The sequence below is a fragment of the Nuphar pumila genome, chromosome 15 (genome assembly GCF_984573655.1).
Source record: "Nuphar pumila chromosome 15, dmNupPumi1.hap1.1, whole genome shotgun sequence".
NCBI classification, from domain to species: domain Eukaryota; kingdom Viridiplantae; phylum Streptophyta; class Magnoliopsida; order Nymphaeales; family Nymphaeaceae; genus Nuphar; species Nuphar pumila.
This window is the reverse complement of record NC_143263.1, coordinates 68,940,430-68,965,553: the sequence shown is the minus strand read 5'-3', so window position 1 is coordinate 68,965,553 and position 25,124 is coordinate 68,940,430. Positions and strand designations below refer to the sequence as shown.

Here is a 25,124-nt window from a genome sequence, read left to right as displayed (position 1 = left end):
CAGTTCTCATATTCTAGTGACTATATATATATATATATATATATATGAGAACTACTGTGTGATACGTGATTTTCATGGATTTTTTGTTCTCTTAAATCTGACTGTACAGATATGACCTACATGATTGGTTTTATAATTTGAATCATCTTATGATGCATAAACATGATTTTTTAATGCTTTTAGATCAACATCTCACAATCTTCACAAATATTTAAGCATTCAAAAAATTGTATTTTTTCATAAAAAATATTCCGATTCAACAGTTTCTTTCAAACAAATTCAGCATGCCGGAACACGTCCACATGGTTTGATTTGAAAAAAAAAAGTGTTGGAAATGCAAAAAAATCTCAATCTAAAAGCAAATGCATGGTAATAAATCTTATGATGGACCCTGGTCTGGACCTTGGTGCCAGTACCTCAAAGTCAGATCCAGGTTTGGACTCACCTGAGTCTGAACCAGATCTGACCTGTTGACACCCTCTGCCCAACTTCTAGTGTGAAAGTTTGCCAATTTCTTCAGTAGGTAGTAATAGTACACATGGAGATATGGTAGCTTTTCTCTCTGTCAGACAGATTATACAGGTAACTTAAGGCTCTCTTTGAGATCCTTGAATCAGAGGTGTATTGCAGTTCCCTCCCTCCAAAACGCACCCACACCCACCAACCCCCCTTCCCCTATCCCCCCCCCCCCACCTGCGGCTGTTCTCATGCTCTCTGCTGTTTGGGAGCAGTGGTGTTGCCAAAACACTGATTGGGAATGGATTTGACAGCCCTGACACCACATTTCAATACGATTTACAAGATATTTTTGGCAACTCCATCCTCAACACCAAATTTGACCAAACCATATTTTGGGAACACGTGGAAATGGTGTTTCCATCTCAATGCAAGGCTCCCAAACAGAGCCTAACCAAACATCTCTCTCTCTCTCTCTCAATGTGGTTTTACCTTTGATAGAAACATGTATGAACAAAACCGCGTCAAACAAATAGCAAAAACACTTGCAGAGTAGCACAGATATTTATACAGAAAGACTTAAATGTGGCTTTTACCTTTGATAGAAACATGTATGAACAAAACCGTGTCAAACAAATAGCAAAAACATTTGCAGAGAAGCACAGCAAGTATTCACAGACTCCTACAAAAACACTAGCAGAGGAGCACAGCAAGTATTCACAGCCTCCCACAAGTTATCCATCTTAACAAGTCCTTCAACTACCAACGTCAACATCTTTTACAAAAAGACTGCTTACCTGAGTCTCCCTTGGACTCCTCGCAAGATCCCAATGAGACAGGAGAATCGACAGCACGCTCAGGCAGCCGGGGAGTTTGTGACTGTGAACTGTCATGACCTCTGCTGTTAAAAGACCTGCTTTCTTGTACAACAGGAGAAGCAGAATCTACATGACGGTCCTCTACTTTGGGAGAATATTCTTCCCGGCTTGCATTAGATTCATCATCAGAAACATCGGATTTGTCAGAACCATCCTGCTGATTTGTGCTAGACTTTAATTTTGAAGATCCCTTCCTACTCAATTTGTGTTTCAGTTCATGTGCAGACTTGCCAGCCTTCTTTAGAATGCTTTTAGCCACAGTCTTCATATTACCCTTCCTTGGGCTACCAGCCTCATTTTTCTGCAGGCTTGAGCCCTCTTTGTCTGTTTTATTCCCTGAAAACTGTTCTTTGATCTCCTCAGATGTGTCATCCAGCACAAATATTCCCTTCTCACCTAGCGCTTTAAGATTGGCACGTGGTGTTGGTGGAATTTCTATGACATTCTTCAAATCATCACCTTTGCTGCCCCTAAGGATTTCAGTTTCAGGGTTTCTATTCTTCCCACTTCTTGGCTCCCAAGCAGTGGAGACATCCTTTCCTGGGTGATGAACCCAGATGCCTGTATCATTTTGTCCTTCTATACTAATTGGCTCAATTTTTTCTGATACTCTGTTAAAATCTTTCGTAGCTTCAGATTGACTGGATTCTAGAGGAACCGTGTCTTTATCCACAGGGATCCCATCTCTGCTTTTATTCCGTGCTTGATCATTGATATCTTCTCCCTCCTGTTAAAACTTTTCAGAGTTAATGACAATCTGAGGTTGAATTCTGCAGTATGAAAGCAAATGGGCACTAATATTATGCACCTTTCCAGTTGGATCAACTTCAACTACAGTGATTGCTATATGCAGTCTCCCCATATTGATGTTCTGCAGAGGCAACCATTTGTCATGCCTCTGTCCACCCCTAAGATCGTTAATATTTACAGAACAGTTGCTGAAGACAAGCACGGATAGAATACACTACTTCAGAACCATGAGGGGATATGAAACAATATACATATAGTGAAGCTAAGTACCCCAGAATATCATCCAAGAAGAGGTCTTTATCACGAACTTCAAGCTCAAGGACATTGGGAGACTCCCATGCACAAATTGGGATCTTGTATTCTTCCTGCCACCTTGGAGCCAAAGTTTTTCTCTGAATTTTTGTCCTGAACCTGTATGGACCTAAGTGGCCTTTAACATATGGATCAGCTAACCCTGCAATGAAATACACCCATTTAATATTGAAAGCTACAGGAAGCAAGTGAGAGAATATTTGGGTAGATCTATGCCCATATTCCAGCATACCATTTGGATCAGACGGCTTCATGTCAGCTGCTTCCATTATTTCTACTTTTGCATAAGCAAGAGGCTGTTTTTCATCCACATAGAACCAGTTCTCTGTCCAGAGCAAATAACATAGGATTAGATGTACTTAAGAACATAATCTTTTTCTTTTTTTCCCCTTCCAGAATGTTCTAACTGTTTTCATTAAACTTGTGTGTGTTAGACAAATTTAGCCTTCTTGCAGCCCATGTAGAGCCAATAGTACCTTCTGTTGGAAAATAGATGCCGTTCTTGCACAATTGCCATTATGACCCTGAGGGCCGTAACAACCCAGGAGGTGGTGCTGGACAGTGGGAGTATGTTATGGTGTTGAGGTGAGTCCGCTATGGTAGATGGTAACACCAAACGGTGGAGCCCACCAGTTGTGCAGGGAGGGTGCTGAGCAATGAGTTTATGTCATGGCTCAGAGAAGGGCATCTGGGTATCGGTAGATGAAGGTGATGCACAGCGGAGGCCTGTGGTGATGGGAGGGTGATGGTGATGTGCATGTGAGGAAGCAGAGGGGAAAAGGAAGAGCCAAAGAGGGTGACCCCGAAAATTAAACAAGGTTTTGAAAACTGAGTTTTGAAAAAAATAGCTAAGAGCTGTTTTCTTCAAAAGTATGTATGTTGGGATCACAAAAAAATGTTTTGATTATTTTGAAACACATTTTCTTATAACTTTGTCAAAGAATAGTTTCCGAGACTTTGTTTTGTACATCATCCAAATGGCCCCTAATTCGTTTGCTTCTAGAGAAAAGTAAGGTAGATGTTATCATTCAGCCGTTTTATGCATATCTTTCAAACCTGAGTACCATGGTAGGAATAGAAAGAAATTTTACTTATGAACTGCAAAATCTTTTCTATTGTTTCCTTTCAACAGGATTAGATGCATGTAGGTATTTTTCAATTTGGTGAAGGTTAACTGTTACTGTGGTTGTGCTGTTATTACAGGCTGGGCAAGAATCTTTCAGATCGATTACTAGATCTTATTATAGAGGAGCAGCTAGTGCACTCTTAGTGTATGATATTACAAGGTAATGCTTTCTTTCTATTTCTGAAAAGTAAGCTCTAAAACAAGTCAACACGCAAATGCAAATATGACAATCATGCTCATCGGTAACAAATGTGATCTTGCTCACAGAAGAGCTGTCAGCACTGAAGAAGGCGAACAGTTTATAAAGGAGCATGGATTGGTATTTAGGGAAGCATCAGCAAAAACTGCTCAGAATGTTGAAGAGGTCATACATTATTTGCATGCCAAATTTCATTCTCTTGGATTCACCCCTTTATGTGTTGATTTCTTTGTTGAGTCTTTCTGCAAATACACCCCATTAACAACTCTCCCTCTCTCTCCAGGCCTTTATTAGTACAGCTGCCACTATTTACAAAAAGATACAAGAGGGCATCTTTGATGTTTCCAATGAGGTGAGATTAAAATCTTTCTGTTGGTGCAGTGCTGGATTTCAGTGTCAAATCTTTCGCTTGGCTGAGTATGGTTCAACTGGAGAGAACCTAACCTTCCATAATGGGGAATTGTCTGCAGTTTTTGAAAGGCTTATAGTGATATAAAGGTTTTAAATTGGATGATTAGTAGGAAGCATATTTCCTATTGAGTGGGCCAGATCTTAATCTTCGGAATGGTTCTCTATGGATGCAGTATACGATGGCAAGTGGTAGTTGTGTACTTTAATATTTTATTGTCGCATTTTGAAATGGCTCGAATTATATATAATCTTGCTATAAGTTAGTTTTCATGGATCTCTCTGTACATAACTTAGTGTCAAAAAGCAGAAAAAGCATTTTGGTTGATATGAAATACCTAATGCTCATACACTTCCAATTCTAAAACCCATGTTTCAAATCTTTTGCTATATTATCCCATATTAGCATGAAAGCAACTAACATAATTGATATGCAGGACCTAAATTAGAAATATTAAGACAAGTACTCAGATATACATTAACTGTAAGATGGATATCTTCCCTGACAGATAACATTTCTTCCAGGAAAAGCAGTTGCATCAATAATACCATAGTTCATTTTTCCATTTCTACTACAAACAAGAAAATTACCATCTTCCATTAAATCTTATTTTCTACTTACCTTCTGAAACTGATGCACTTTCTGTTGATCGCACAAGTTTCTCCACATCAACAACGAGCATATTGGGCTGCATGGGAGATGTTCATTAGATGACAACTATGATATGTACATCATTAATACAACAAAAATCCTTCCTCATTAATCATCTTCTGCTTGTAAATATGGGGCAATGTCATTATGAGTATTTGCCAATAGGACAATATTTTGTATTAATAGAATAGCATTTCAGGGAAAATGGCAACCATACACAAGTTTCAAATTATTCCAGGAAAAATGAAGGAATATAAGATGATAGGATTGTAGTGGTACCAACCTCAACCAATGTCTCCTCAAAAGCAACAGCCAGGACTTTATCCTGCCAAGAAAAGTCAGATTGCAGAAAAAAGATATGAGATCCATCTAAAAAAAATTGACGCTTAATTATCTGTGAGACGTCAAAGAAGCATACTAGCCATCCAGCAATTCCTGGAACTTCTGTAACATCAAGTCCATGGCTAAAAATAGGCTTCACAGTCATGTGAAAATACGGGGGTTGCACAAAGCAGAGTCGTATACGCTGTAGAAAAGGCCATTGCTGCAAAAACTTTACACCAACCAAAACCTACCAGAATCATAGAGAAAATTAATTCACTGTTCTTGCAATAAAAAATTAAACAAAGCATATAAACAATTGCCAAAATGAAGCTCGACAAGGACCAGAAAACTGTTCGACCAAACATACACAGGGAACAATGAGATTGAAGTCACTGAACTGACAAAAAAAAGGATAACGACATGAACAAATATTACATCATGTTGACTATTTGATGTAGTTGGAATCAGGTGCTTTAGGTATATTCATAGTTCCATGGATTGTCCACAAAACTTGTTATTGGCTTTCTTGTGTTTATCTGGATTGTGGGTCATTTTCTGTTAGGGTTAGATCCTAGATTTATTTTATAGCTTTTGTAACTCCTGGAACACTAGGTTGTCTTCCTAACTTTACTAGATCTACACTGAATTAGACTCAAATATTACACCACCATTTTAGAAAGAAAAAATTTCCAAGCAATTTTGAAATGAAGCCAGTATATAATTATTGCAAAAGCCACACAAGTATCACAATGCATTCAAAGTGCCCCTAAGAAAACACAACAGAAGGGACAGCCATTGGCATTTCAAGAATCACGTGTAAATAGTGTTCAGACCAAAGTTGCCAGACTAGGAAGCGGAAGAGGGAAACGATACAAGAAGCGGAAGCAAGAAGCAATGCATTTTAAAATGTATAGGAAGCGGGAAGCGAGGAATAAAAAAAACAATATAAGAATTGAATGAGAATAGAAATGGAACACAAAATAAAAACTAAAATAAAAGTGTCTATTCTTAAATTTCATAATTTTTTAGTGTAAGAATTAAATTTTTAACAAAATCTAAAAATGATGACTGCCAATTTAAAGAAAGCACATGGAAGTGAGTGAGAAGTGTGAGAATAAACACATAAAAAACATGAAAAGTAGAGTGAGAAAACATATAAGAAGAATAGATGAAGCGTGTGGAAAGCATAGGAGAAGCGTGGGAGAATCGAGATTCCCATCAAGTTTCGGAAGCGAGGAGTATCGGGCTTCCGAAGTGAGTTTCTGGAAAGTGGGCTTCCCACCTATCTAAGAAGCTTCGGGTAACTCTGGTTCAGACATTATTTCAGGATGCATAACCATAACTTTGAGCTCACAGAAGGATATCATGATTAAGGTCAGTGAAAAGATTAACACATTTATGTTAGTCAGCAAAGAAGACAGTCAAAATCTGGACTAGTAAATCAGACACCTTCATAATTTACCAAATGCAAAATTCTTAAAACACGAATAAGATGATAATAAAAGTAATTCGAACAGACCAGATAATATTATCAGATTACTACAAATTGTAAGAAAGCATGTACACAAAGCTCGACAACTACAAGACCAGAAAGAACACGCTCTCAATGTCGAATGCTTCTTGTGTCTAGATGAAGTTCATACAATGGACGAGAGAGAGAGAGAGAGAGACCTTTCCTTCAACATGCATGCCAGTCACATGCATTTTCGCCCACATACCAAATCCCAATCTTTTCCTTAATTGCACTGCTAGTATTGCACTCATATCATCTGCGGATCGAAAATTTAATCCTAACTCCAAAACCTGTAATAACAATTTGCAAATAGCAACCACATTAAGATAGCAAAAACGAACCTGCGGCTTAGGCAATGAAATCAACTTATCCACATCATACCAAATGGTCATCATCAGCTGATTGTCCAAGAACCCTAATTTCCGTGATCATAGGAGGGTTCCTTCCCAAGTATAGCTCATGAACAACTGCTTGCCGCTGCACATATCAGAGCACTGATTCTCAAAAGACAGAACCCTGGATTGCGGAAAGACAAAGAAATGACAGGCACAATAACCCCTCTCGAGAGAGCATACATAAAGAGATACAAGTCTAAGAGGTTAGGCCCTTGGCTTTCAAATTCAATTTCCATGAAAGATATCTTTGCATTATCAATAGGGATATGAATGGGTTGGATTCAGTTCGAACAAGGATATTACCAAATCCAAGTAATAGGATGTGTTTACTCAGAGTTGGATTCCAGTTTGTACTCAAACATATAACTTTAACCATATTCAAGTCAAAAGGTGAAAGTAATAACCAAATCCGAACCAAAATCTGTGGCTTTTTGGTCAATGACCAATAGAGCTATTATCTCTCCCCTCACTTGTATTATGCTTGTCTCAAGCATTTCACTTAAATACATTTATATTTTTTATGATTTGTTCTTGCCCTTAAGTGGCTTTGTGATTGTGTTTTTATATTGACCCATAAGTGGTCCTTGTGTGTGCACATTCTTGTGCATTTGTAAGCCCATAAGAGGCATCCACTTGTGCACTTTTGTTTCATTACAATCTCATATAACCTTGACCTGTCAAATCATATTGGATTCAATGCCAGAAATCTCTGGAACTGACTATACACCAAATCAGAGTCTAGTCACTCAGTTACCATTTCAATTATCTAAAGTGATGGTCTGCAACCTATAAAATACATACATATCATCTTCCATTAACATTTAAACTTCAAAAAGGTACATAACTAAGAGGATGAAAAGGGTGCAAATTATTTAAGTGGGTCCATACTGCTGTCCACGGCTTGTACTTCTCCAAGAACCAGGGTACGATGGGCAAGAGTATTTTCTGCGATGCAATTTGTTCCATGAATACAGGCCAAACTTTCTTCAATAAATGATTTAGCCAGCATACTGTTTCTGAATCAGAAAGAAGCTGCAACAAGACAAAGTTATGAAATTTATTTCCTTCTTATCCACCTTTTCTACCTGTATGGATCTTTACAGGTTTATGGAGATCATATGAAATAATATCAAAATTGAAAATCTAACAAAGGAATGCCAAGGTTCATTTTATGGGGCGATACATTACCCTTTTCTGATTTGCCTGCTTCCTTTCCTCATGGTGTAACCTCTTCCTTAGCTTCAAAATGTAACGTTCATTAACCTATTTAGAAGGAAAAGAAAAAGACAAAGAGATGCTTCATCATTATGATCATAATAAAGAAAATAATTGGAGAACAGTGGCTCCTTGTATTTCATAGTTCTGTAGAATACAGTCTCAAACCATTTCAGCCCACAACCACCAAAAGGAGATTTTGATAATTTAACTTATTGATTCATCTACTCAAATTTTGGGCATGCTCCAAAGCATGCAATCCATAGAGGAATTGGTTTCTCACAATACATTCTTTTGGCTAATGCATATTATTTTACGAAAGCAGTGTTAAGAGAACTTTTCGCCCCGGTTCTTTGTAGCCAAGTTTCCATCAGACAAATGTTTACAACGTATGGATGTAATATTCCCACCAGAGTTGCCAGTCGGGGAAGTGGGAGCGGGAAGCGAGGCACTTCCAAAATTTTAAGAAGCGGGAAGCACGGGATGACTTAGAAGCGAACCGGAAGCGATGTAGGAAGCGAGGGGAAAGCGAAAAAGAGAAAAAAGTAAGAAAAATAAAAAAAAACACAAAAAATAAAAATAATAAGGGGAAGCGCGCTTCCCAAAATTTTTTTGGCACTTCCCCTCGCGTTTTGGAAGCACCACTTTTCGTGCTTCAGGGAAGTGCGCTGCCCCATACAGTATGGCTCTTCCAGTAACCCTGATTCCCACCCATCGGTTAACACTAACATAAGCAAATAAAAGCCCCTTAAGCCAAAGGTTTACCTGAAAGAGATAGATAAAACAAATGAAGTAAACAACCGGGTGGCAGAAACTGAATGAAGAAGAGATCCAAAGCACAGCCAGTACTAGGCCAAAGTGATACACGATTGAAATTTGAGTTATATCCATCTCACATGCCTCTTATTAGTTAATCCAACCTGAAAGAGGAACAAAAGAGTGAAAGGCTTAGATTAGAGCAAGTTTCTCCAAAACAACTAACAAAATGATGAAATGCAATAACTACAAACCTTATTTTTTCGCTAAGCATTTGGGGTCATGGCCACCATAAATAACAATTACCCACAATCAAGATATATGCATCATATGTTCCAGATACCATAATTCAGAAGACTAAAAAAAGTATGTTATGTTGAAAATATCTACAAAGTGATAAAATAGATAACAGCTATGCCATCAAAGAAAAATATACGACCATATAATTGTAATAATAAGTAATTTCACCACTTGGAACAAAAAATGCAACTCTCTCTCTCTCTCTCTCTCTCTCTCTCTATATATATATATATATATATATATATATATATATATCATGAGAATCATCCTTATTCTTCATCAGAAAAAACTATCAGCTAAAACTATTTGAAGGAAATATTAAAGTCACTTTTCAACCCTAATATTTTATCAGCTAAAACTATTTGAAGGAAATATTAAAATCACTTTTCAACCCTAATATTTTTATCCATAATAAAACTTGTCCATTTACTTTTCACTATTAATTGGCAAACTTCCTTTATGTTTCAGTGGTATTTGAATAATGCAATAAGACAACATACAGAGATGGGTTGCTTTCTCCATGGGTTCCAAGGAACCATGAAATTTATATAAGGCCAAATGAGAAGGTATTGCAGAACACTTTAGTCTCACAGTAAGAGCACCAATGTTGGGGATCTCTAGATTTGCAGTAAAGGACAGTGGCACAGAAAGCAAATATGAGATAATCAAAACTCCAACTGCTTCAACCATGCACTCAAAATCATCTCTTACTGCCTGAAACGATTATATTAACATTTGCAGCCATTCAACTGCTTGAAACAATCAAAACACTCTTACAAGTAATGTTATCTTTTTGAAATACATAATTAACTTTTAGGGATAGAGTGACTATTGATTAGTTCATGTCGCGTGGGGACAGGTTTGTAATGAAAAGAGGCGGAAGCACCAATAGAGCAAAAAGTCACTCTTTAAGAGTGACTACTAGAGCCAAGAACACAAACACCAAATGTGCACACACAAAACTCTCAAATATAGAAAATGACTTAAAGTCATAAGTTGAATTTATTGAAGAAAGGAAGAGAAGGGTGTAAAAACCCATGCATACAAGAGGGGAACACCTCCTCTATTTATAGAGGAGGAGGGCACTAAGAAGGGACCACAAGGGGGCTCCCTTGTAGTCGTTGGGAGCCCCCAACGGTCAGAAATCTGACCGTTGGGGCCCCAACGACTACAAGAGTGGGGCCCCTTGTGGTTCAAACAAAGAATAAAAAAGAAAAAAGAAAAAGGGAAAAAGGAAAAAGTAATGAAAAGAGGCGGAAGCACCAATAGAGCAAAAAGTCACTCTTTAAGAGTGACTACTAGAGCCAAGAACACAAACACCAAATGTGCACACACAAAACTCTCAAATATAGAAAATGACTTAAAGTCATAAGTTGAATTTATTGAAGAAAGGAAGAGAAGGGTGTAAAAACCCATGCATACAAGAGGGGAACACCTCCTCTATTTATAGAGGAGGGCACTAAGAAGGGACCACAAGGGGGCTCCCTTGTAGTCGTTGGGAGCCCCCAACGGTCAGAAATCTGACCGTTGGGGCCCCAACGACTACAAGAGTGGGGCCCCTTGTGGTTCAAACAAAGAATAAAAAAGAAAAAAGAAAAAGGGAAAAAGGAAAAAGAAAAAAAAGAAAAAGTAAAAATAAAAAGTACATTTTGCAGTTTTACAAGAATACCCCTATCGGGTATTTCACTAAAAGGAATATGTATATATATACATATATGTATATATATACTTATATATATACAAATGTATATATATAAGTATATGTATATATATATATATATATTTTAACATGCCCCCTCAAACTTTACGGGGAGAAGACCGAAAGTTTGCTAAGGAGAAACATAAATCGTGGAGTTGGGAGCGCTTTGGTGAAGAAGTCAGCTAGTTGATACTCTGAAGTAACATATGGTAATGAGATAGTCCCTCTGAGGTATTCGTCTCGAACATAATGGCAATCCATTTCGATATGCTTTGTCCGCTCATGAAAGGTGTGATTGCTGGCAATGTATATCGCACTTTTGTTATCACAACAGAGCTTGGTAGGAGTGGAAATGAGGACGCCCATGTCAGCAAGGAGACTTCTGAGCCATACGATTTCCATAGTTGTCATCGCCATAGCCCGATATTCAGCTTCAGTAGATGATAAGGAGACCTTCTGCTGCTTCTTGCATCTCCACGAGATGAGAGATTCACCTAAAAAAATACAAAGACCCGTAATTGAGATACGATCATTGTGATTTCCTCCCCAGTCAGCATCAGTAAAAACAGTCAATTCAAGAGATGAGGAAAAGGATAAGAAGAGTCCCTTGGAGATGGTATTTTTGATATATCGCACAATTCTCATTACGACCGTCATGTGAACCGTGGTAGGTACGTGCTGAAATTGGCTCGCTGCATGAACCGCATGAGCTATGTCAGGACGGGTGATGGATAGATAGGTGAGGGATCCAATTAATTGACGGTAGGGAGTTGGATCTTCAAGAAGAACACCATCTTCAAGTCTTAGTTTCGCATTGATAACTTCGGGAGTCTCAACTTTCTTTTCATCAGATATTCCTGATTTGGTACAAATTTCTGCAGCTAACTTCATTTGAGATAAGATGTATCTTCGTGCGGAATAAGCCACTTCAATTCCTAAAAAATATCTCAAATAACCAAGGTCAGACATATCAAAAGTATCTTTTAGCATAGACTTAACATCATTTACTCCTTTTTTGTCATTCCCAGTGATGATCATATCATCAACATATAGCAAAAGCATAATAATGGAGTCACCTGTCCTTTTAACAAAGAGAGCAGTGTCAGTATAGCAAGAAGAAAAACCTAAATTGATTAATACATTACTAAACTTGTCATACCAAGCTTTAGGAGCTTGCTTAAGTCCATATAAAGCCTTTTTTAATTTTAAAACTTTTCCATTTAAATTCATACCTGGAGGTGGTTCCATATAAACTTTTTCATTTAAATTGCCATTCAAGAAGGCATTTTTAACATCAAGTTGAAAGATAGGCCATTTTTTAACAGAAGCTATAGCAATAAGGGCTCGAACACTAGTCACTTGAGCAACTGGGGCAAAAGTTTCATCATAGTCTACCCCATACTCTTGGGCATATCCTTTGGCTACCAACCTAGCCTTATATCTTTCTAATGAACCATCACTCTTAGTTTTTACTTTAAACACCCATCTACATCCAATGAGTTTCTTGCCATTGGGAGGATCAATGATTTCCCAAGTTTGCGCCCTTTCAAGGGCATTAAGTTCAAGTTCCATAACTTCATTCCAATGAGCATATTGTTTAGCATCATTGTAATGAGATGGTTCGTGAAAGGAGTGAAGAGCAAGTAGACATGCTCGATAATTAGGAGAAAAAGAGTCATAAGAAACAAATCTATTTGGTATCTTGGGAATGCGATTTGATCTTCTTTGAGAGGTTTCTTCTATCGACTCACTTTGAGAAAATCTTTCAAGAGCACACGGATGATTTCTTTCATTCCTTCTAGAGTAGACTTGTATTTGTCTTGAAGCATTTTCTTCTAAGTTTTGATCATTATTTGGATGTTCAACAAGATCTTCATCAAGAGATTCACTAGGATCAACATGATCATCTATGATGTTTTCTTGAGGTAACAAGTCAAATAAAAAGGAATAGTCAATATTTTTATTTGGTTGATGCGAAAAACCATTTTCTTCTTCGAGGAATGTGACATCTTTTGAGATATAAAGTTTATTCTTAAGAATGTCAAAACATCGATATCATTTTTGTTTTTCGCCATATCCCAAGAAAATACATTCAATAGCCCTAGGAGAAAGTTTATCATTTTTGCGAGTTAAAACAAAGCATTTACATCCAAAAATTCTTAGTCTTTTATAATCGGGAGACATATTATAAAGTTTTTCAAATGGAGAAAGGTTTTTTAAAGAGGATGAAGGGATTCTATTGATGAGATATGTTGAGGTTAGAACCGCTTCGGCCCAAAAGGATTTTGGGATATTTTTTGAAATCAATAGTGTTCTTGTAGTTTCTATTATGTGCCTATGCTTTCTTTCCACAAGACCATTTTGTTGCGGAGTGTTGGGACAAGAACGTTGATGACAAATTCCATTTTCTTTTAAGTAACTTTGAAAATCATTAGACATATATTCACCTCCCGAATCGGACCTAAGAATAGATAGATTTCCCAAAAATTGATTTTTAACCATTGCATGAAATTCTTTAAAGAAGGAGAAGACTTCGGATTTGCGACTTAGGAAGTATATCCACGTAAATCTAGTGAAGTCATCAACAAAGACCACATAATACGAAAAACCTCCTTTAGACAAAATTGGGGAGGGTCCCCACACATCGGAATGAACAAGTTCAAATGGCCGAGTGGTAAAGTAACTTCTTTGAGGAAACGGAATAGCTTTAGATTTCCCAAAAATGCAATCTTTACAAGTCATGTGATTGTCTTTACAAGTATTGTTCAAAAAAGGGAAAAGAGACATTTTTACAAAATTTGGATGACCAAGTCTCTCATGCCAAATTCCAATACTTTTGTCTTTAACAAGATTGCAAGAAGACTTAGATGGAAGCGTCAAAAAGTCCATAAAATAGAGATCACCCCTTCTATGGCCTTGCCTAATCAACTTCCCTGACTGGAGATCCTGCACGGTGCAATCTTTAGGTGAGAAAGAGACTTGGCATCCATGGTCGGTGATTTGAGAAACGGAAAAGAGATTTAAATTAATTTTTGGGACGACTCTTACTTTAGGAACAAAAAAGTTTTGAGATTTTTTGAAGTCAAGTGTTTCAATACTTTCAATTTTTAATGACGTTCCATCGGCCGTTGAAACATAGGAGGACATGGGTTCGGAAAAAACATTTGAAAGAGAGTTTTTATGAGATGTCATATGAAAAGAAGCACCAGAGTCTAGTATCCACATACCTGGAGGTGATGAAGAGTAGGCGATGGCGGCTCCGGATGTTGAAGGAGAAGACTTGAGAAGGTGTTGGAGAACTTCGGAGATATGATTAAGAGTTTCTTTGATATCTCCTTCTTTGGTACTTTCTTCCTTCTTTGGAGAACTTTCTCCAACCGCGACAACCTTTCCTTTAAGCTTTGGACAAACCGGTCTAATGTGCCCCGGTTCATTACAATAGTGGCATATAATTCCCTTTCTAGGCCCATTACTATTTTTGTTAAAGTGGGGAGGTCTATATGCTTTAACATTCGATCCGGGACTATTAACGGCCAAAACTTCATCACTCCTAATGCTCAAGCGAAGTCGAGTTTCTTCTTGACATATCTCGGCAAGGGCATCTTCAATAGGTAGGGCTTTGCTTCTGTGGAGAAGAGATGCCCTCACTTGTTCAAATTTCGGGCGAAGTCCATGAAGGAATTGAAAAAAGTGCTCCTTTTCAATTTGTTCCCTTCTTAGTTCAATATCTTGTGGAGCAACCCATTTAGGTTCAAGAAGGGCAAGTTCATCCCAAAGAGGGGTTAGAGAGCTAAAATAGTCCCGGACACTCATATCCATTTGTTTGGTGGAACGAATTTTTTCTTGACAAAAAAATTGCCGAGCAAGATCCTTTCGGGTATACATACCCTTAAGGAAAAACCAAGCCTCATTGGCCCTTCTAAATTTGGCAATATTGGCACAATTTTTAAGGTCTACATTGTTCATAAACTATGCCAAAATTTTGGCATGGTTACTTTCCCAATCCTCAATTTTGGATTGATGTTCATTAATGGCTTTGATGCGCTCATCGCCATCTAAAGCCTTTTCAACTTCATTTTCAATTTTGGTAAGAACAAGAGAGGGTTCGGGAGTAGTTCCCATAACAAAGCCCCAAAGTTTCTTACCTCTTAGATGATTTTCCATAGCGAAGGCCCACATGAGATAGTTGGACCCATTTAGCTTGAAAGAAAGCTCCACTTTAGAGTCACGTTCCATCGGCACCAAATATTCTTCCTTTCTTCAAAAATTTGAGAGGCACGCGTTCCAAGATGACAAAGGAAAAGCCCAATCACCAACCGAGCTCTGATACCATGTAATGAAAAGAGGCGGAAGCACCAATAGAGCAAAAAGTCACTCTTTAAGAGTGACTACTAGAGCCAAGAACACAAACACCAAATGTGCACACACAAAACTCTCAAATATAGAAAATGACTTAAAGTCATAAGTTGGATTTATTGAAGAAAGGAAGAGAAGGGTGTAAAAACCCATGCATACAAGAGGGGAACACCTCCTCTATTTATAGAGGAGGAGGGCACTAAGAAGGGACCACAAGGGGGCTCCCTTGTAGTCGTTGGGAGCCCCCAACAGTCAGAAATCTGACCGTTGGGGCCCCAACGACTACAAGAGTGGGGCCCCTTGTGGTTCAAACAAAGAATAAAAAAGAAAAAAGAAAAAGGGAAAAAGGAAAAAGAAAAAAAAAAAAAAAGTAAAAATAAAAAGTACATTTTGCAGTTTTACAAGAATACCCCTATCGGGTATTTCACTAAAAGGAATATGTATATATATATAAGTATATGTATATATATATATATATATATATATATATATATATATATTTTAACAAGGTTTGTCCTCCCATTGAATTGCCCCTTTTGCACCACTTTCTCCTCCCCTTTTTGTACCTCTATGAGGATGTTTTCTAATGAATTTTTTCCCTTTTCTTATCTCAAAACAAGCTCCTAAAAAGGAAACTACATAAGAAAATGAAATTTTTATGATGTGATACACACTAAACAAGCACCTCAAAGAAAACAGTCTAAAAGAAAACAACGAGAAAATAGTTAACTTAACTCCAAGTTTCTTCTCTCCATATTGTTTAGTAAAAATGCATCCTAACTAATAATTTCCATAAGTAGAAGTAAATTATTCCTCGTAGAATCTGCAGGAAACGTCTCTCTCTCTCTCTCTCTCTCTCTCTCTCTCTCTCTCTCTCTCTCTCTCTCTCTCTCTCTCTATATATATATATATATATATATATATATATATATATATATATATATATATCTTCTTCAAATCTTGAAAGAAACTTATAATAGTTCTTATATCATGCTCCCAAATGGATCTTCCAAGGATGGAAATGTTTTTTAAACATATTAAAGAAACAAACAAATGATTTTGCTACGTATAATTTCTCAATGAAACAGTAGAAATCAAAGCAAAAAAAAATCAACAATAAAATTCCTCAAAATATAATTTGTTTCTCCACGCTCTCTGAAGACTTCCTCTAACGAAATTCTCAACCTTCTGTAGCACAAAAAATCAAATACAGATCTAAAAGTACTACGCACTTCTCTTTATTTACTAATAAGTATATATTCAAATGTTTATAATGATAAAAAAACATGTGAATAACTTGAAAAGCAGAACTGAAAGAGGGGAAAAGGAAGCAAGACAGGAAAAAAAAAGAGAAATTCTCCATTACTGAGTTTAATAAACAAATCAACTCGATCTCACCTCTCACCGATCAGAAAACCTCAAAATTTACTGAGTTTTTTTGTGAGAATAGCCAGAAGCTGATTCGATTTTGACGCCATAAACGTAATTTTGCAAAAGGGAAAGCGAAAAGAGAAGAATTACCTTTTCTGCAGAGCAGACGGAGCGGGGACTAACGTCGAAATCAAATAGATCCAAAAGCCGCTCGGAATTCCAAATCCCCGAGAAAACAAAAGGGCTTCATATTTATAGCGCACGAAGAACGTTTCGGGAGTCGACACGAAGCTTTCTCAGAGAGATACCGCGTGGTCGCGACTTTTCAAAAACTGACAAACCGCAATCCGACGTTGCTAGCCGCGGATATGGCCGGAAGACGGCAATTGAGACAGGGAATCGGCCGTTTCCGGCAGAATCGGAATCTCACGGGCGATCGATTTCGCAGACGGCGCACTGGAATCCGGCGTGGCTAACCGTGGAGTTGGCCGGAAACCGCGCCTCGCAACCGGGAAGCCGGCATTTTCCGGCCAGGACGTTTCAGCGGGGTCCGTGGAATCCCGTTGGAGGTCGACACAGACGCTAAACCGTGGAATGGCCGGAAAACGGTGAGCGAGTGGAGTGTGTGTGTGTGGTGGGTGGGGAGGGGGCGGGGGGAGAGTCCGGCTGTTTCCGGCACACAGCTGCGCTTCATAAACTCATCAACTGCCTCCCCGCGATTAGAAGTAGGATCTACTTCGAATCATAGTTCGGGTTCGTCAGCACACCCGGCGCCGACACGATTTTACCGAGAGAGAGAGAGAGAGAGATGGTCAAGGATAACACGGCGCCCTCTATTTGGAATATTTTCACGGTCCAACATTGTTTAAGTCTCCCAGCTCATTAGGGAGTGCACCAGCTTCAACCTTTCGATATCATCATGTGGGTTTTGAACTTGTGACGTCCCATCAACATAGTGACATTCACAAGTTGTCCCTATCAAACGAGGAGAATCTTGTGGACGCAGTGTAGCCAAAGTAATAAGGAGAAGATTTGCAAGCCAAACATGAGCTGAGTTAGGAGCGGCTCAGCTTGTTTCTCAACCCTACTTTTGACTTGCTTGAATCTCATGTTTTTAACAAGTTCATAAAATATTCTTTAAAAAAAATAGTTAATGAAATAAATGAAGCTAAATATAAATGAAGCAGTCATGCATCCCTAAAGTTGGAGAGGGTGGTGTATGTTCGCCCCTGATGATTCACTGAATCCCACGTCTGTGTTCGGGGGTCCCAAAAAGCACCACGTATATAAGCACATGGGGCTCGTATTCCCGTGTATGTTGACATCACTCAGCATTGGAGTCTGGTTCGGTTGTAAAAACTTAAATACCCTTTCTTGCTATTCTTACTATAAAATGACGGTTTAAAAAAATGACAAAAATGTCCTTCATTCAAAAAAGAAAAACAAACGGTTCAAAAAATAGACAAACATGTCCTTCATCCAGAAAGTCGAGGATGATGTTGACTCTTCAAAGTCTACACAGCGAAACGAACCTTAGCCAACGATCTGATGGTGATCCGGCGAAACGATGGTGAGTCGACGATCCGATGGTGAGCCGACGATTTGATGGTGAGCCAGTGATCCGATGGTCATCCGGCGAAACGAACCTGAGCCATCAAAAATCTCTGTTTGAACTTTTCATCGTCATCTTATTCTTCTTCCTTCTCCGTAAAACACTGTAAGACTCTCTCTCTCTCTCTCTCTCTAGAGAAGAAATCAAGGGAGGCAAAGAGTTCCCCCTGGAGAAGGTCATAAACATCAACCCTCTCACTCTCTCTCCCTTCTCTTTCTACTTCTGTGCACATCCAACAGACGATCCTATATTGCTCCATCAGACACCGACTGACATGCGCACTGACTGTAGCATCATTCAACTTGATTCGTTGTGGAGCCTGATTCAGAGTTTTTGCCCTTACAAAAGGGGGGTTTGGGGGCTCCTTCTAGCGTGGGTACCATCATTCAACTTGATTCGTTGTGGAGCCTGATTTAGAGTTTTTGCCCTTACAGGATGGGGGTCCGGGGGCTCCCCCTCGGCACGGGTCCCGCTGCGTGGTTAGCCGGCGGGGGTCTAGGGGGGCTCGGGGGGCAGCACCCCCCCGGACCAATTTTTTTTGAGGCCTTGTATAATTTTTTTATTTTCTTTCCCTCTTTTAACTATCGAAAAAGAGCAATAAAGCGTTTTGTTTAATCATGGAGCTCATGTTTCCTTCGGTTGTTTCTTGCTCGAGGTTTTCGTAACACTCCTTCCCACGAATTTTCTATTTTTCTTTTTCTGTTTCATTCCCACGATTTTTTCAATGACTCCCATATAGTGATTTTTAGCGTTGTCGGGTCTCCAACGAGCCCTACGATGATTTATAGTGTTGTCCGGTCTTCCAACAACGATTTGTAATATTGTTGGGTCTTCTTACAGCGATTTATAATGTTTTTGGGTCTCCAACGAGCCCCACAACGATTTATAGTGTTGTTGGATCTCACTACAGCGATTTATAGTGTCTTCCGCAAATCACTATAGTGATTTGTAGTGTTATTCAGTAAACAAATCGCAGTAAATCGCTACCCGAATTAGGACCAACTTGTCAGGGTCATATCACTTTAACCGAAGGTCATATTTCAAATCCGTAAAAAGTGGTGTCTTTGTTATTGAGTCTAGTTTATTCCTGTAAATTTTCAGCAATTTCTATGATCATTTCATTTCCCATTTTAACTAAAAACTAGACCCCTATTAAGGCATAATCTCCATTTTTTACTAGAAAACCTTCTCACACTGAAGCCAACTTTTAAGGCATAATCATTGTAAAATTTATATGCAGCTTCCTCATTATTAAACTACATTCCTTCTACCGGAACATAGTCAAGTGTACTTCCATGTACATTCTTAGTGCCTACACTTTTGTAGTGTTGTGCAACTCAAATAACACATAATAATAGGGGTCCAGTTTTTAGTTAAAATGGAAAATGAAATGATCATAAAAATTGCTGAAAAATTACAAGCATAAACTAGACTCAATAACAAATACACCATTTTTTACGAATTTGGAATATGATCTCTGGTTAGGGAGATATGACCCTGACAAGTTGGTCCTAATTCGGGTAGCGATTTACAGCGATTTGCTTATTGAATAATACTACAAATCGCTATAGTGATTTGCGAAAGACCACTACAAATCGCTATAGTGAGATCCAACAACACTATAAATCATTGTGGGGCTCGTTGGAGACCCGAAAACATTATAAATTATTGTAAGAAGGCTCGACAATACTATAAATCGATGTTGGAAGACCAGACAACAGTATAAATCGTTGTGGGGCTCGTTGGAGAACCGACAATACTAAAAATCACTGTAGGGGAGTCATTGAAAAAATCGTGGGAAAGAAACATAAAAAAAAATAGAAAAATCGTGGGAAGGGGTGTTACGAAAACCTCGAGCAAGAAACAACCGAAGGAAACATGAGCCCCATGATTAAACAAAACGCTTTATTGCTCTTTTTCGATAGTTAAAAGAGGGAAAGAAAATAAAAAAATTATACAAAGCCCCAAAAAAATTTGGTCCGAGGGGTGCTGCCCCCTCGAGCCCCCGCCAGGGGCGGCCCCCCTGGACCCCCGCCCGCTGACCACGCAGCAAGACCCACATAGGGGAGAGCCCCCGAACCCCCCTCCTGTAAGAGCAAAAACTCTAAATCAGACTCCACAACGAATCAAGTTGAGCGATGCTACCCACGCTGGGAGGAGCCCCCAAACCCCCCTCTTGTAAGAGCAAAAACTCTGAATCAGGCTCTACAACGAATCAAGTTGAATGATGCTATCCACGCTGGGAGGAGCCCCCAAACCCTCCTCCTATAAGGGCAAAAACTCTGAATCAAGCTCCACAACTCATCAAGTTGAATGATGCTACCCACATTGGGAGGAGCCCTCAGACCCCCCTTCTGTAAGGGTAAAAACTCTGAATCAGACTCCACAACTCTTCAAGTTGAATGATGCTACCCACGCTCGGAGGAGCCCCCAGACCCCTCTCGTGTAAGGGTAAAAACTTTGAATCAGGATCCACAACTCATTTAGTTGAATGATGCTACCCACGCTGGGAGGAGCCCTCAAACCCTCCTCCTGTAAGGGTAAAAACTCTGAATCAGGCTCCACAACAGTCAATGTGCAGGTCAGTCGGTGCTTGATGGAGCAATGTAGGATCTTCTGCTGGATGTGCACAGAAGCAGAAAGAGAAGGGAGAGAGAGAGTGAGAGGGTTGATGTTCATGGCCTCCTCCAGGAGAGATTTCTTTCTCGGATAATCCTGCAGTGCAGAGACTGGGTCTTAAATAATCATCTTTGGGGCACTTAAGTCTTTACAATCACTCCTTTTCTAGAATTGTTATTTTTTTTTGCACCAATGGAGGAGAGGGTACTTAAGTCTTTGCAATCGCATCAAACTCCAATGCTAATTAATGCTGACAAACATGGGGATACGAGACACACATGATTAAATACGTGGTGCTTTTTGGGACCCCCGAGCATGAGATGCCCTATTCGGGGGGGGGGGACATATAACCTGCTTCGCTAAAGTTAAATCAATGTGATTTCAGGTATGGATTGGACTAGATGTTCTTAACCTATAACCAGTACGTGCCAATGTCAGCGTTACTACGCCCTATTTTTAAACCTATGGGGGGTAGGGATGGCAGTGGACCGGGGCAGCAGGGGTGGGGGACAAGGTCTCCACCCTCGCTCCACCTCAAAATTTTGCCCTCCATCCTCGCACGGGTTTTAATTTTAACCTCCATCCCTATTTTATGTCTTCCATCCCCAATCCAAATGGGGTGAGGCGGGACGGGCCCCGTTTCTCCTCGGTCCACTGCTATCCTTAAAGAGTGTTTTATCATTTTACTAACGGGGGCGGAGAAAAGCGTCGCCTCCATCCCACGCAGGTTTTGGTTTTAACCTCCATCTTTGCCTCCATCCCCATTTCATGTCCTCCGTCCCCAGTTTAAATAGGATGAGGTGGGGCCCCATTTTCCCTCGGTCCACTGCCATCTCTAAAGAAGGATAGGTTGTGTATGATTACGCCTTGGGGACAATGATTATGTATGACACATATGCAGTTTATTCGAGTAATAAAAAAACATGAGCAAGCTTTTAAGATCTACTTTTTTTTTTAAAGAAAACAATAATCATTGACATTAAAACAGAATGAAACATTAGGTGTCACCCTAAAGCCAAAGAAATGGTAGGAAAAATAGAGTCCAAACATGAGAATCATCCACTTCAGAACTGTGGAGGGTCTATCCAAGATAGATCTGAATCTATTAAGTGGTGGATTGTGAAATGTTTCAAGAGCAATAAAAATGCAATATTTGGAGAGAAAAAATGGCTCTTGGCCATTGAGAAGGAGATTATTGGCTGACATTTGTGTTGGCATATTGATCTCTTTTTTAGAAGTTAAATTTTGATGCTGGTGCTTACAAGGTGACTCATAAATGTGATCAAGTTGACAAGATGTCATGAGTTTTGAATAGATGGCCAAAGCAGGATGTACTTCCTGGTAGGCAAGGGAGACCTAAGGTTTTATGCCAATGAACTCGGTGAACAATGCAATTTTTTTTCTCTTATGTAGAAGAAAAAAAATGGAATTTTTTGGGCTGGTCAAAAGTTATGCAGTGGGTGTGCTTGAAGGACAACAGAAATGCTTTTAATTTTTTACCTCTATTGTGAGTACTAAAGTAGAGAACTGTTGATATGGTGACCGCAAAATAGAGTTTATAGATTAAGCCAATATCGTGGTGACGCGAGGTCTAAAATGCTAGGGGGCAATCAGGGAATTATAGTAGAAAAGAAAAAGAAGATCATGGAAGAAAGTTGCCACACCTAAGCAAGTGGCTGTAATAGATTGTGGGACCAGCCTTCTTGCCTTGATTTGCTTCATAATAGGAATTCAAAAAATTATATCAATTTTCAAAATTTTCCCTCTTTCTTTTCTTAAATGTGTGTGGGGACTTGTTGTTTGTGTGTTGTTGTGGGTCCCACTTCCCCTATTTGTCACCATCAAGTTAGGTGTGTTCCATTATCATGTTCCCATCATAGTTTTAAATAAAGTTCAAGCCATAAGTGAGGATTGGTTCTCATGTTAACAAGGATGATATACAATTTCATAATGCATTGTTGTTTTTTGTTTGGATATGGATTGACATTGAAACTACTCTCACTAAGCAACCAAATAAGTGGATTTGGTCAAAATTTTATTATAATGAAGTAGAACTCTTTGAAACAAGTTATCTATGGGAATTGTTAAGGCCCAAGCTTTTTTTTTATAGGCAAGCTGGGGTTAGGCAAACACCTACCAGTTATACAACTATACCATTGCGTTTTGAACCTGCAACGTCCCAACACAAGGCGACGTGTGAAAAATATCGTGAGTTCTGGATAGGTTGAAGGCAAGCAATGCCCATGACCAAGTGTTTAGTCACTTATAGAGGATGAGCAAAACATAAAAAAACAAGTAGTTTCCTATAAATATCCAACAAACCATGCTTGAATTTTTTGGTGACAAATTTCAAAATCAAGTAATTAGATAAATTGCATGCAGAAGAGGGCTTCATAGACCTGATAGTCACGACTCGTAAACCTTAGGATGGTAGTGGACCAGGGAGGGGGTAGGGGACAAGGTCTCCACCCTCGCCCCGTCTCAAAATCCTACCCTCCATCCCCGCCTTCATCCCCACATGGGTTTTGATTTTAACCTCCATCCCCACCTCCATCCTCGTTTCATGTCCTTCATCTCCGGTTCAAATGGGGCGAGGCGGGGCCTCATTTTCCCTCGGTCCACTGCCATCTCTATAGAAGGATCGGGGAATGGGCAGGGCGAGGCAGGGGAAAGCGTAAGTCCATCCCCGCCTCCATCTCTTCACGGGTTTTGATTTTAACCTCCATCCCCGTTTCATGTCCTTCATCTCCGGTCCAAACGGGGTGACGCGGGGCGGGGGCTTGTTTCCCCCCGGTCCACTACCATCCCTAGAGCTGAAGGTTATGAGTTCAAAACCCGTGCATGCCCTTTGTTGTGAGGCCAAAGCTGAGTATCACTCTCTGGTGGCCAAGAGGACCTTGCGGTTTTTACATCAATGAGCTTGCGTGTGCATGAGATAAGAAAATTTCATCTTAATTAGAAATATAATTTTTATTTAGATAGTCCCAAGTGCATGGAAGTCATGCTCAGAATCTTGGAGACTTCTCCATTCCTTTTCATGAGATGAATCATGACTTCATGCACAAGATTCAAAAGAAAGAAATTGTAGAGACTTTGAAGAAAATGAAATCAAGAAGGGCAGTTGGCCCAGATGGTATACCTATCGATGCTTGGGAGAGAAAGGTTTAGAATGGTTGACAAATTTTTTTAACAAGATTTGGCGGACAAATAAGATGCCTAATGAGTGGAGGAAGAATACTTTGGTGCCTCTATATAAGAATAAAGGTGATATACAAGATTACACAAACTATCGTGGTATAAAACTCACGAGTCATACTATGAAACTTTGGGAGAGGTTGATTGAGTCTAGGTTGAGGAAGGTTGTCCACTACAAGAAAATACGTTGTTAGCGACGGACGTTAGTGACGGAATTTTTTCGTCGCTAGTTAGCAACAGATTAGCGAGCGACAAACATCCGTCGCTATAATTAATAGATCTTATGAAAATAGAGACGGAAGATAGTTCGTCGCTAATTAGCGACGGATGTTGCGACGTACTGCTTGTCGTTACGATCGCACCATTTACCGACGACGTTCGCGACAGAATCTAGTCCGTCGCTAAATAGCGACGGATGTGGCGACAGAATATCATCCGTCGCTATTTTCGTAAATTTGATTTTATGTTGGCTTAGCGACGGAATTAATCCGTCACTAAGCCGTCACTAACTTTCGAATAACCCTAATCCCAGGCAGCTTTTCCTTTTCTTCTTTCGTTGCTCCTGTCGTTCGCCGTTCGCTGCTCCCGCCGTTCGCCGCTCCCGCTCCTGCCGTTCGCCGGTCCCACCGTCCGCCGATCCCACCGTTCGCCGGCCGGAGAAAGAAAAAGGACGCCCCCATGCCGTTTCCGGCAGGGGGTTAACCCCCTCCCATTTTCGGCAGGGGGCGGAAAACGCAGGGGGTTAACCCCCTGTCGGAAACGGCAGGGGGTTAACCCCCTTTCGGTTCACGCAGGGGGTTAACCCTCTGCCGGAAAACGCAAGGGATTAACCCCCTGCCGTTTCCGGTAGGGGGTTAACCCCCTCCCGTTTCCGACAAGGGGTTAACCCCCTTCCGAAAAACGGAGGGGGTTAACCCCCGCGTTTTCCGACAGGGGGTTAACCCCCGCGTTTTCCGACAGGGGGTTAACCCTCTGCGTTTCTTGCAGA

At 39.7% G+C, this 25,124-nt stretch overlaps 1 protein-coding gene across 1 annotated transcript; it reads right to left on the bottom strand.

Moving 5' to 3' along the window:
• Window positions 1–1,020: 1,020 nt before the first annotated feature.
• Window positions 1,021–17,404, bottom strand: LOC149815534 (C2 domain-containing protein At1g53590-like). The gene is made up of 13 exons (XM_089988543.1): window positions 16,861–17,404; window positions 8,994–9,148; window positions 8,202–8,276; window positions 7,902–8,045; window positions 7,000–7,095; window positions 6,777–6,908; window positions 5,200–5,352; window positions 5,065–5,106; window positions 4,752–4,818; window positions 2,629–2,721; window positions 2,355–2,538; window positions 2,143–2,272; window positions 1,021–2,061 (listed from the first exon to the last, which is right to left on the bottom strand). Exons 2-13 carry the CDS (start codon window positions 9,117–9,119, stop codon window positions 1,225–1,227), a joined length of 2,079 nt encoding a protein of 692 aa, XP_089844669.1. The 5' UTR covers window positions 9,120–9,148; window positions 16,861–17,404; the 3' UTR covers window positions 1,021–1,224.
• Window positions 17,405–25,124: the final 7,720 nt, after the last annotated feature.